Here is a 12,849-nt window from a genome sequence, read left to right as displayed (position 1 = left end):
TACAGCTGCCATAGTTCTCCATAAAGTCAGCAATAAAATTCCATTACGGAAAGGTGTCAGGCAGGGAAACACGGTCTCGCCAGTGCTATTCACCGCCTGCTTGCAGGAGGTATTCGGGGGCCTTAAATGGGAGCAGTTGGGGATAAGAGTTAATAGAGAATGGAGTTAATGGAGAATACCTGAGTAATTTTCGATTCCCTGATGACATTGCCTTGTTAAGCCACTCAGGACAAGAACTACAAAGCATGATCAATGAGTTAGGCAGGCACAGCAGAACGGTGGGGCTAAAAATTAGCATGCAGAAAACAAAAGTAATGTACAACAACCTAGCAAGGGAACAGGAGTTCGCAGTTGGTAGCGAGGTGCTAGAAGTAGTAAGAAAATAGGTCTACGTAGGGCAGGTAGTGACCGCAGATCCGGATCATGAGAGGGAAATAACTAGAAGAATAAGAATGGGGTGGAGCGCATATGGCAGGTTCTCTCAGATCATGAATGGCAGTTTACCAATATCCCTCAAGGGAAAAGTATACAACAGCTGTATCTTACCGGTACTCGCCTATGGGGCAGAAACGTGGAGGCTAACAAAGAGGGTTCAGCTTAAGTTAAGGACAACGCAGCGAGCTATGGAAAGAAAAATGATAGGTGTAACGTTAAGAGATCGGAAGAGGGCGCAGTGGGTGAGGGAACAAACGCGGGCTAATGATATCCTAGTTGAAATCAAGAAGAAGAAATGTGCTTGGGCAGGACATGTAATGCGAAGGCAAGCTAACCGGTGGTCCTTAAGGGTAACGGAGTGGATTCCAAGAGAAGGCAAACGTAGCAGGGGACGGCAGAAAGTTAGGTGGGCGGATGAGATTAAGAAGTTTGTGGGGATACAGTGGCCGCAACTGGCAAAGGACAGGGTTAATTGGAGAGACATGGGAGAGGCCTTTGCCCTGCAGTGGGTTCAGTCAGGCTGATGATGATGATGATCATGAAGGCTTCGATTATTTCTCTGACTTTCTTGTGTTTCGAGTTTTGGATTGTGGTTGTTTGACTGAATAACGGTTTGCATGCTTCCTTCTTATCCTTGTTTTCCTTCCTGTCTTTGTTTTCTGGTGGCAATTTGCGACGTACGTTGCCAGGTTGCCTACGTGTGTTTTGTCGTTACATCCGCGCTTGTGCTCATTCAGCCTCTTATTCAGGCATCTCTCCCGCGTATACCTTCTTGCATGTTAGGGGAATCTTGGAGATAACGCTCTGCACGCATTCAACATTGGGGTTCTTGTGCCTAACGCCACACGTGCTTTTCTTTTCGTGCATGTCGTCTCGTGAAATCACAGTCTTGCAGAGCCTTCTTATCTTGATGGGTGCCGACAGTGCCACAGGAATGTCGGGGTCGGGCTTTTCCCCGATATTTTTTAGTCGATGCGAAAGATCGTGCGCGTGCGGAAGAATAACTGGAAGGGCATTACCGTTTTTCTTCCGTTTTCTTGCTGTAGCTGCTCTATTCCGTGCTCTAGTTTCTTTGCGAAGGCTTGCTTGTATTCATGAGAGGAACTGCTCAGTATATCCACTGGTTTCTAATCTTTGTGCTTCAATCTTTAGGCTTTGTGCTACTTCGTGCGGAGATGATTTTTTGACTGACTCTTTTAGGCAAGACATTGCGACACCTCTTTTGATAATCTTGGAGTGCCCGGAATGAAACTTCATGACAACTTTTTCACTTCTTGTCTTGTACATGCAACATGTATTTGTGTCATTTATCTCTGCCTGGATGTCCAGAAATTGCAGGCAGGAACTATCGGGCACTTCGCAGGTGAATTCTAGACCTTGGAAAGCATTGCGTCATATCACCAGGATGTTGTCATTGTTGAAGCTTCGTCGCTTCTCTAGAGGCAGAATTCTCATATAGTCTTCGACGTATTGAAGCGAGCCTTGAAGTTTAGGCCCTCTAACATTTGTGCAAGTTTTCGGTTGCCGCTGGCCATGAACAAATCGGACACAACCGGGGCTAGACAGGAACCAATGCAGATGTTTTCTTTTTGGAGATATTCTTCAAATTAAATGTACAAATATTTAAGGTATAAGGCACGCAGGCTCAGAAACCCAGAGAAGTACCCGACAATTCTTGCCTGCAATTTCTTGACATCCGAATCGGATAAGTGACACACATACATGTTGGATGTACAAGAGAAGAAGTGAATAAGACATCGTGAGGTTTCATTCCGGGCACTCGAAGATTATCAATAATGGTGCCGCAATGTCTTGCCTAAAACAGTGAGTCAAGAATTCCTGTCCGCACAAAGTTGCAGAAAGCCTAAAAATCCAAGCACGAAGATAAGAAACCAGTGGATATTCTGAGCAGTTCATCTCAGGAATAGCAGAAAGCAAGTGAGCAATGAAAGCAAAGAAATGAGGGCAGGAAACAGAGCAGGCAGAACAAAAAAAGGGAAGAAAAACAATAATGCCCGTCCAGTTGTTCCGCCGCACGTGCACAATCTTTGGCATCGACTAAAAAAGATTGGGGAAAAGCACGACATTCCTGTGGTGCTGTCTGTACCCGTCAAGATTAGAGGGCTCTGCAAGATGTAATTTCACGAGACGACAAGGACGAAAAGAAAGGCTTGTGCGGCGTTAAGCACAATAACACGCATGTTGAATGCATGCAAGGCGTTATCTACAAGATTCCCTTTAACTTTTTCTTTAACTACGAAGTTTCTGAGAAAGCTGTATTCTTAGTAGGCGTATGGCTGCGCTCGGGTGGACGTCAATGAGTAATTACTCCCTTATTACAAGATTCCCCTAATATGCAAGAAGGTATACGTGGTACAGACATGCAGATGCCTGAGTGAGAGGTTGAATAAGCACAGGAGCGCCTGCGACGACATAACACATACAGACAACCTGGCAACGTCCGTCGACAATTGCCCCCCCCCCTCCCGAAAAACAATGACAAGAAGGAAAACAAAGATAAGAAGGGAGCATGCAAACCGTTGTTCAGAGAAACTACAACAATAGAAAAGCCGAAAGACAAGAAAGTAAGAGAAATAATCGAATCCTTCACAATGATAATAATGAAAGAAGATTGGTTTGGTTTATGGGGCTTAACGTCCCAATGCGACTAAGGCTATGAGAGACGCCGTAGTCGAGGGCTGCGGAAATTTCGACCACCTGGGGTTCTTTAACGTGCACTGACATCGCACAGTACACGCGCCTCTAGCATTTCTCCTCCAAAGAAATTAAACCGCCGCGGCCGGGATCGAACTCGCGTCTTTAGGGTTAGTAGCCGAGCACCATAACCACTCAGCCGCCGCGGCGGCTAATAATGAAAGACGAATACGTGAGCAGCCCGTCCGTCAAACTCACCAGAAAAGAATACGCCTATCTATCAGCAAAACAACAATAACTGTGTGTGACAACCACTCTCCCTTTCTTTTTAAAGCCTTTCTCTTCGGAATAAAAAAACAGTTGAAAGTTTAGCGCTCGTTTTATTGTCGTCTCTCTCTCCCTGTCCCAAGTATTTTCGTCCAAGTTGGCGCTACCCACTAAAAAATATGTTACGCCAACTAGCCCCAGTCGTCGGCTTATCACGCGCAGCCGGGCGCGCTGTCGGGATTTTTACCAACGATGACTAGCAGATATGAGCACCGTCGCCAGTGCTCGGCCTCGTGAAGGCGTCCTCATACTTGTCGCGATGAGGGTCGCAATCGGTGTGGTGACGATGAAGTATAGGAAGCGCGGAAAAATATGCGAGGGCGAGTGTGAGAGAACCTAGCGGGTGGGGAGATGTGGGTGACAGAAGGCAAGATGAACGAAACGAAGAAGGGGCGGGAAATTCCAAGCCAAACTTGTAGGGTAACCTGCATTATGTCCACGCGAACGCACTTGTTTCAGTGTTCTGCAGTTTAAGCACAGTAGACTTAATTACCGAGGTTAATTGGAAAAATTTGCGGGAAACCTTTGCCCTGCAGGGGACGCAGTCAGGCTTAAGACGATGATAAAGGCAATGGTACTCAAAGAACAACGACAACATTTTTATTGAAGATCGAATTTGTCCCATAACTGACATCGCTCGCCTTAGAAACCAAGCATTTGTGGAGCCTGGTCTTAACCGTCTCGCGCGCCTTCCACCCTTCCACAAAGCAGCAAGCTCACTGCCCATGACAGACACCGGTAATTTTTAATTATTTCTTCACAACATAAGCTGCATCGCCAAATCATTAACAAGGAAAGTGGTCTGACGACAGTAATACTGTACTATATGCCACCTAGAAACTCGAAAAAGGGAAAAGTAGAAAGTATTACAACCATAAAGATGACATGCTAAGGTTCAAATTAATCTTTACAAATAGTATGCCATTCCGCAATGCAAAACAAATCGCCGTCATTGCCACGGCTCAGAAGAAAGCGAAGGTTGTACATGAGGCGCATGTGATGATTGTGTCGGTGTCGTGACGATGAATTATAATGGCGCAAAGGCAGCTTTGGCCAAAGAACTCCATGGCACAATGTGTGTTTGTCTTCTCAAAGGGGCGTCAAGGACCCACTTCCCAAGCATTGCACCCCAAATAAGCAGAGCACCAGGCCAGGGGAAGCTTGTATTCATTGTATCATCGGTGGGTAACGATGGCACTACGGATCAAATCCCGCACCCCCAGCATGCGAGGCGTATTATCAAGCTACTAGGCCACCGTTGCGATTGTGTGTTGCTGTTATGCGAAGATATGTTGGTGCTGATTACAAGGATGATCAGAGGTCAACACGGCGATATGAACAATTTGGTGTGCCACACAACAGCGTCCAGCTGACACTGGAAGCAGACCGTCCATTTCGTGCTCCTCTTCAATCTGAAGTGACTTTTACACTTCTCATGTGTCAACCTCTGGGCATGTTAACCAGAGCAGCCGCAGTGCCCATATCTTATGCGAGGAAAAATGTTTGCCGTACTTTAACGTGGAACCTAACCCTCTGAGTGGCGTAAACCATTGACATAAAATTACTCGAAGTGAATATTGCGACGTGAACTATTACGCTTCCCCCAAATCCAGCAATTTGCCTGGATGAAAATAATTCCCACTGAATGTTTCGACACCAACGCTGAACAGTGGGAGTTCTTAATAGCTTCTAGAGTTCCGCATCTGTACAGAATGCCGCTGAATATTAATCTGAAGCGCAGTTTCAGTAGCACCTTCAGAAGTAACGACATTGTTGAAGCAGGGTGTTTAGAGCGATTTAGCCACAGGACGTCACACATCAGTTCACATGGTCAGCCGTACAGACACCGTTTGCGTTCACTGCCAACACAAAACAAAATAAAGAAATCTCCTTTCATTCTGGTGAACAGCGCAAAAAGGCGGGGCAACGACAAGACAAGCGCTGAGCCCAGTGTACTAGAAATCACATTTAGTAAAGCTGAGATCTGGGCGAGTTGGTATGCATTCATACTGGTGAACAGCGCAAAAAGGCGGGACAACGACAAGACAAGCGCTGAGCCCAGTGTACTAGAAATAACATTTAGTAAAGCTGAGATCTGAGCGAGTTGGTATGCATTCATACTGGTGAACAGCGCAAAAAGGCGGGGCAACGACAAGACAAGCGTTGAGCCCAGTGTACTAGAAATCACATTTAGTAAAGCTGAGATCTGGGCGAGTTGGTATGCATTCGTACTGGTGAACAGCGCAAAAAGGCGGGACAACGACAAGACAAGCGCTGAGCCCAGTGTGCTAGAAATAACATTTAGTAAAGCTGAGATCTGAGCGAGTTGGTATGCATTCATACTGGTGAACAGCGCAAAAAGGCGGGACAACGACAAGACAAGCGCTGAGCCCAGTGCACTAGAAATCACATTTAGCAAAGCTGAGATCTGGGCGAGTTGGTATGCAAAAACAAACAAGTAAATACGACAGGCCAGCTAGAAATAACTGCCCATTGCTGAGTATAAATCCGGGCGCTATGCTTTCGGTGCAATGCGTAATGAATGCGTTTTTTGCTGTAGGCTTAACATAGGCAACTGCTATTGCATCCAGAGCTCAAGTATGAATATTTATGATTAAAGTCGCGGTAAGATCGACGTCACAAGCTCTGCTCAGGCGCATATAACTCTACGAGCGCAGAAAGTAGTGCCGCCGATTGTGATCACGCCGGAGCACAATCAGACTTCATGCCATTTCTGCAGTTGCCTTTTTTGTGAAAAAAAAATGTGTGTTTCGCATGCAGCCGAACAATCTCTCTGGTCAGAGAGCTTCCGAGTATATTTTGTTCTGTACTTGTCTGCGTGACCCAAGCATTCTAGAATTTGATGTTGTCGTGTTTTCTAAAGCTATACAATTACTTTTCTTATCATTATTGCATTGTTAGCGCTGATGGGAATTATACTAGAGCTGAGACGCACTAACATGCAGACTACTCTTTCCCTACCGCGCCCATTAAACATCGTTAGCCTGCTGACGATGGATGCATAGGTCAATATATAGTAGAAAGTTTTAGTTTCACGCACGTGGAGCCTTTGCGTACCCAGACCTCTTACAGGTGAGCAGTGCTCATGCGCAGAATGCAAAGGCCTGCGTGAGTCTCACGGACGTACAGTCTTTGCCAAAAGTAACCGGGAACAAGTGGTTTGTTTCATAGCCGCGTAACGAAGAACTTACGGCAGCCCTTAGACTATGAATCTGTGTAAAGTAAGGTGAGCCGTTTTTCTCACGTTTTGACACTTGTTGGTCTTTAGGGGTGCCGTAACGACTTCATTATACAATTTAGAAGCAAAAATCTGTTGCTAGGTTACTTTTGGCAATGGTATGCGTGAGATTAGAATTTTTACATGGAGGTTTTTGCGTAGCTTGCGTACTATCGCGATGGTAAGAAACGCGAAAAGAGCGCAGCCTAGGCGCTCCGCTGTTCGCATTTCTTTTAAACACGCTTTTACTTCGGTGGTAGAAAAAAGACGCCAGATTTGTCCATGAGGCATTCTAGGGCGACTCTGACGTTTTTTTTTCTTACCACCTGGGTAAAAGCGCCATCAAAAAAATTCCAACACAGGAGTGTGTAGGCGCCGCACTGTTCGCGTTTCTTTCCATCGGGATAGTACGTTGCGTTGTCGACATAGCGGCGCCACATCCATAACACCTTCGTCGCTAACTTCTCGACGCGATATGCTGTTCTGAACTGTCGTATTCTCCTTCAATTTGTCCATTCCTGCCCTCGCATAAGCTTTTAAGTGACAAATAGCTTTCATTTTTAAGATAGAATGGCGATTTTCAGCGTCGTCACAGCGATGTTGCAATGCAGTTCGACTGGGTTGATTTTTACTCGTCTTGTATTACAGTGGCTACAGCAGCGTATGTATCTATTAAAAAACGGAGCTAGGAACAACGCGCGCCGTGCGTCGCGTACGTGTAATTATAAGGATTTCAAACGACATGCACGTAGGCTCCAAAGACTTCTCACGTTTCGTATGTGAGCTCTGTGCGTAAACGTTAAACTAAAATTGCCTAATTTCAAACGCTTCCGCGCCGTGTTTGTCTATTAATCATGCACTATTTGTCTTGAAGCTAGAAAACTACAGTTTAATTTTCTTTTCAGTTTCTCTTTTTTCCTGCTGGCAGATTTTTGAACCGATTTTTACAACCGTGGAGAGCAGAAGTTGGGAAAGGCGGCCTCCGTCAGCGTAGCATGCGCGCTGAAACGCGACGAATTTCTTCATTCTGGTGACTCCTCCTTTGATTTTGTCGACAGTCTAGGTGCAATGTTAAAGTTCAGAGGGCGAAGAAGTCCAGGAGAACAAGACCAGAACATCGGTGGCAGCGCCTCCGTCATTTTCTTATTTGGGTCCGTGTTGTTCGACTCCGCGGCCATTTTCAAAATGTTATTGCCGTTATTTATGTTTTTCGTCTGAGATATAATGTTGCCACATCATTTGGCCGTGATCTGAAACCGCTTGCGCCTCGAATTGTTCGCCTGACTGCTTCGTCCAATGGCGTGCCCAACTAAAGGGACTAAAGAAATTGTCCTCTAGCCGGAAAACCGTACGAGCTAGAGCTGACTTTCATTTTCAGAACTCTTTGCTACTTAATTGATAGATATTGTGTTCATTACTAAGATTCTTTACTTTTTCCCTCCTAAGATATAAGCATTCTTTGCAAGCTCTCGTCAATTTTTATCTATAACATTCATTTCGCAAGCGTAAGTTTATAATAAGACATGAAACACCCGAACAAAGTTGTACTATTAAAATTCTGTTCAATTGCCTTCATTTTGTTGGAATGTGTTAAGTATTTCTGCCATCAAAAGGACTGCACAAAAACCCACTAAACGCGACCAATTTTCGCGCGACTTAACTGATATCTAATTTCTATGTAGCTAGTGCCACTAGTGCTCGGTTAGAAATAGATATTGATAGGCCGCCATTTTTTTAGGTTTTCGCGATTCTCCTCCGCGTTGCAACGCTTGATATTCTCTCTCTCCGTACGTGCCGAGTTGAAATCTTGAAGCTGAGCAGACCGCACCGCCACAGCCACAAACGCACGCCACCTGTCAGCGAGGTTTTCAGAATATTTTTTTTTTCACGCCCGGGACCAGCAAGTGGGCAGCAGCGCTTGGCAAAGTTGTGACAAGCGCGCCACAGGGTGACTTGCGCTTGAAGCAGCGGCGGCCTGATGCGCTGCTCAATTTCAAAGCTTCGATGCGCCACATTTAGACAGGAAGAATTCCTTCCGCTGCAGTACCGGCGAGAATTGCGTTTCCTAAAAGAAAAACAGGTATTGCTATCACTAACGGCCGGCTATGAACCTCTATAATTAAAACGGGGCGCATAGCTGTGAAAAGCTGCCTGTTATGTTTTAGGTGACCAGCTTTCGCGTTAACGCGTCATAGCAGTTCTCTACTGTCCGCCGCCACCGTGGAGGTGTGCCGAGCCAATGCTACTACTGGAATTTCGGAAATGAGTGTCTCTTCGCTAAATGGAGGACGAAAAAGAAAACGAAGACAGGCGACCTGCTCCACACCGACGGTATTGTTCACAGACATTGTACGGCGGATTTGGCGTGTCTGCTTCAGTAACGAAAGCGTCGAAGAAAATTTTGACGATATTTATGTCGAAACACGAGCTAGCACGCCAAAGTTGTCCAATTAATTAATATCTTCTTATTAAATTTTTCTTGTCTTAGTTTGAAACCGTCTTGAGTAGATTTAATTATTTAGTGCGTTGTTGTTAAGCAACAATCCAGCTCCATTCATCCTCTCGTGGAGATTACAATGTCGAGCTTACAGGTGACTATAGAAAGAAATAGAGTGTTATGTGAGGCTTTTATTCCTGAACCTGAAGGTTCGGAGTTTGAGAGACGACGTTCACTGGAGGCCTCCGGAGATATTTCGGTCACCGTAACTCTCTTGTTTAGAGCAAAGCGCAGGCTCGTTCTTACAATTTTCCTGCATAGAATTGACGCCGCTGTTTTCGACATCAGGTCTCAAGATATTTCTTTAGCTTCCAAACGTCGCAACTACTTACGAAGGCAGATGGTACAATAAAAAAAAAGAGAAGGAAGAGAGCTATATCATAGTGCATGCAAAATGCTGCTAAATGCGGTATTCAATATTTGAGTTATGCCCCGAAACTCTGAAGAAATCATTAATTCTATTCGGTTTAGAGCCGGTGCCTCGATCACTGAATTCACACATTCTCGCGCCCTCGATTATTACTCCTCCCGTCGAAAACCGGGCAGTGAATTTCCACCAGCACTTCAGTCTTATAATTCCCTTAATAAACCCTTTTTTGTATATATTCGGAATTAAAGAAGCAATTATTACCATGCGCAGCACCAGGGATACAAAATGAGGGTATGCAACTTTCTACAAAAAATCATAGCTGAACAAAAATTAGCCCTGCTCTAGAGGATCGAACCCGGGGCCTCTGGGCATCCGGGTCAGTCGCTCTACCGACATACTGTACTGTGCATTTTTGACCGGCAATATTTCGGCAAATTATGCGACCTTAATCTTTTCTAGCGACTTTGAGCTGGTCTTCGCGCGCACGAGCGCGCACCCACCGGTGACAGGTGGAGCAGTGGTGGCACCGGTCTGGCTTCATGAGTTGGCACTGCTCACAGTAGCGAGCACAGCCGTCCAGGCCAACAGTGAGTACTCCCCGCTGGGTGGCGAGAGCATCAAGCATGGCGCGCCGCTTGTAGTCGCCATGAGAGCACGCCAATGCTATCTGCTCTTCCACGCTCAGCGAGTATACCCGCGGGATGGCGGGCGCGGTTGTCACGGTGGTCTGCACGTACGACCTGCGGTGTGTTGGCGCCACCGGACATAAAATCAGTCCTACGGTTCTTTACTTATTGATCGTCCTTTAAACTTGAGAGACTTGTGCATAGGTAATGTAGATGTTTAGCAAAACCAGAACCAGACTCAACGTCCTACGTGCGACTCGAATTCTACTTCGAGCGCAACAATAGCAGCTCTTCTAGAAGCCCCGGCATCATTCAGTTCAACCTGCGCAGCTGGAGCTTCGCCGTAAATGCAGAGAAACAATGGAGTGAATTTGATCTGCACTGCGGTTTGACTGGACGGCGGCACCGAACATGCGTGACAAACGTTACTGGGGCCAGGCAAGCACGGCACAGAATATTTTGATCCATCACAGCGTGATGCGGAACATTATAGTGTGGCGCTGCCTATAACGGAAAACGAGCATGTACAGCCTTTGTCAAAAGTTTGGAGCCCAGGGGGTTTTCTTCTGAGCCACACAGTGTCGTTCTTAATGGATCTCTAGCGCTCCAAATTTCCTGGACATGAGAAAATATCTGGTACTGCCTCCTGCAATAGGAAGGACTTCCATGGATGCTCCTGGAGTCCCGATATAAAGCTTGGAAGTGAACCCCCTGGGCTCTAAACTTTGGACAAAGACTGTACACCTGCCCTGATCTGACCCGTAGCGCAGGGAAACAGCGGAGGAGCATGGTGCGTACTACAGTGCTACAGGACCGATGAAATCCACCTTACGGCCTTCCCATCTTGTCTTAAAGGAAGCTTGCTTCTTGGAAGCGATGCTTGCCCACGTGACTTGTGCACTACACGGCGGCTAGCGCATATTAACGCCATCCCTGCGGGCCACAGCCGATCGAACACAGTACGTACCAAAGACAAAAGAAGAACAGAAGGTGAAAGCCAGTCCCAAAGACTGACACCATGGCGAAGCTGTTGCGGTCCATCAGGAAGCGACAGAAGTCAAGCACATAGGCGTAGTAGGCCCATGTAAACAATCCAAACACCAGCATCGGGGTAACCCAGGAGAACATCTGAGCGAGTGTTCGACCGGTTTCTGCGCAAGTAAAAATGCTGTCGCTCTTGCGAGCCGTCGGTCCACCATCGAAAGGCAACATGGACGCAACTTCTTCCCTGCGCTTCTCTTCTCTGCGCTTCTCTTCTTTCTCCTTCTCTCTTGAGAATGTCGTTTCTGCAGTGCAGTAGTGAGGCAGGCAGAACCAGCGCTCCGTCTGCGCTTGCCTCGCGCGCATAGGTTGCCTGTTGGTCATTCCTGTTCATAGCGGTGTTGTGAATAGTGTCATTGCGAGGTAATAGAAAATGCATGAGCAAATAACAAAATGGGCATTATTTTTTAAGCAAACGAGATTTTAGAAAAAATGTGAGGAGCTCTAGATTGGCGGGCATCTCGCCTTTGCAACATATTATAAGGGTGGCGGACATTCAAATGGCTACTAACCATTGAACATCGTCTGTTTATTAACTACAACCTGATAATTCACCCCCTAAATACAGTAAATGGTTCGAGACGTCAAGTGCAACAAAGACAGCACACAGAAAGGAGAACGACGGGACTTGCGCAAGTCCCGTCGTTCTACTTTCTGTGTGCTGTGTTTATAGCGCTTGAAGTCTGGAAGCTATGCCCCAACTTGCACCTCTAAGTCTGTTATTTAACAGTAATAGGTGTACAAAATCTCTGATGTACAACTTCCCGTCACACTTTTATTGCTCTCCTGAGGATGCATGCAACGATGCGTACCGTTGCCACCCTGCGACCATCGCCTATACAAGCCAGGATTCCACACTCCAGTGTTTATCTCACATATCCTCAGGTTAAGAATGTTCCAATTTTTAATCATTGTTGTTCTCGTATAAATTTGGTACATGCCTGAAAAACGTTACCTCCTGGTCTTTCGCGGTGGAAAACTAATGAATTGACTTCCTTGATGTCTGGATACGCCGTCTAAGCGGAATAATGTTCGTTTCGAATCGAAGTAACAAGCGGCGCCTGAGGAGGTTAAAGCTGTTGATTTTTAACACGTGACATTCCTTGGCATCAAAAAATTGCTGGCGGTTTGCCATTGCAAGCAAGAAATATTGTGCAAGAGCACAGTTTTTCGCAGTTTTTCGCCACCTACCAGAAAGCGCGATTGATGCTTCCACTTACCCAAGGAGGAAATTAAGCGCGTCTTCAACTTTTTCTTCGTTATGCCACTCGACCCAATGTATGCCGGCGGCCTATGATCCAGTGTTGTGTTTCTGCAGCAATGTCGTCAACGCGCACGCGCATTGCTTTAGTGCCGTGTTTCTGTCGCAGCGTTGAGCACACCAACGCATGCAGCACACATCTCTCTCTCTCCCTCTCTCATTTCCACCACATAGCTCAAAGCGCGATTGTTAGTTTCATAGCAGTGTAATGCACAGCGAGAGAGCGTGTTGCAGTTTAACACGATGCGTGTTCGGCTGCGGCGACAGCTTAGTGCTCTCGCGCAGCGGCCTGCGAACTGCTTTCTTCGCGCCGCCGCTGGCTCAACTCCTAGGCGTGAATATTTATTTGATTTCTTTATACTGTCACGAATATTACGCGCCATACAATCGGGGCACGCA

The 12,849-nt window shown here is 46.3% G+C and overlaps 1 protein-coding gene across 1 annotated transcript in view; it reads right to left on the bottom strand.

Moving 5' to 3' along the window:
* The window catches only part of LOC149357972 (palmitoyltransferase ZDHHC15A-like), a 30,015-nt gene extending 18,502 nt beyond the window's left edge, over positions 1–11,513 (bottom strand). The window contains exons 1-2 of the mRNA XM_089576691.1: positions 11,116–11,513; positions 10,023–10,262 (exon numbers count right to left, since the gene is read on the bottom strand). Coding sequence (XP_089432817.1) covers positions 10,023–10,262; positions 11,116–11,513 — 638 coding nt within the window. The remainder of the gene's footprint in view (positions 1–10,022; positions 10,263–11,115) is intronic.
* Positions 11,514–12,849: the final 1,336 nt, after the last annotated feature.

This window comes from Amblyomma mixtum, chromosome 3, assembly GCF_055824585.1.
Source record: "Amblyomma mixtum isolate Tamu chromosome 3, ASM5582458v1, whole genome shotgun sequence".
Lineage (NCBI taxonomy): Eukaryota > Metazoa > Arthropoda > Arachnida > Ixodida > Ixodidae > Amblyomma > Amblyomma mixtum.
This window is presented reverse-complemented; position numbering and strand designations above follow the sequence as displayed.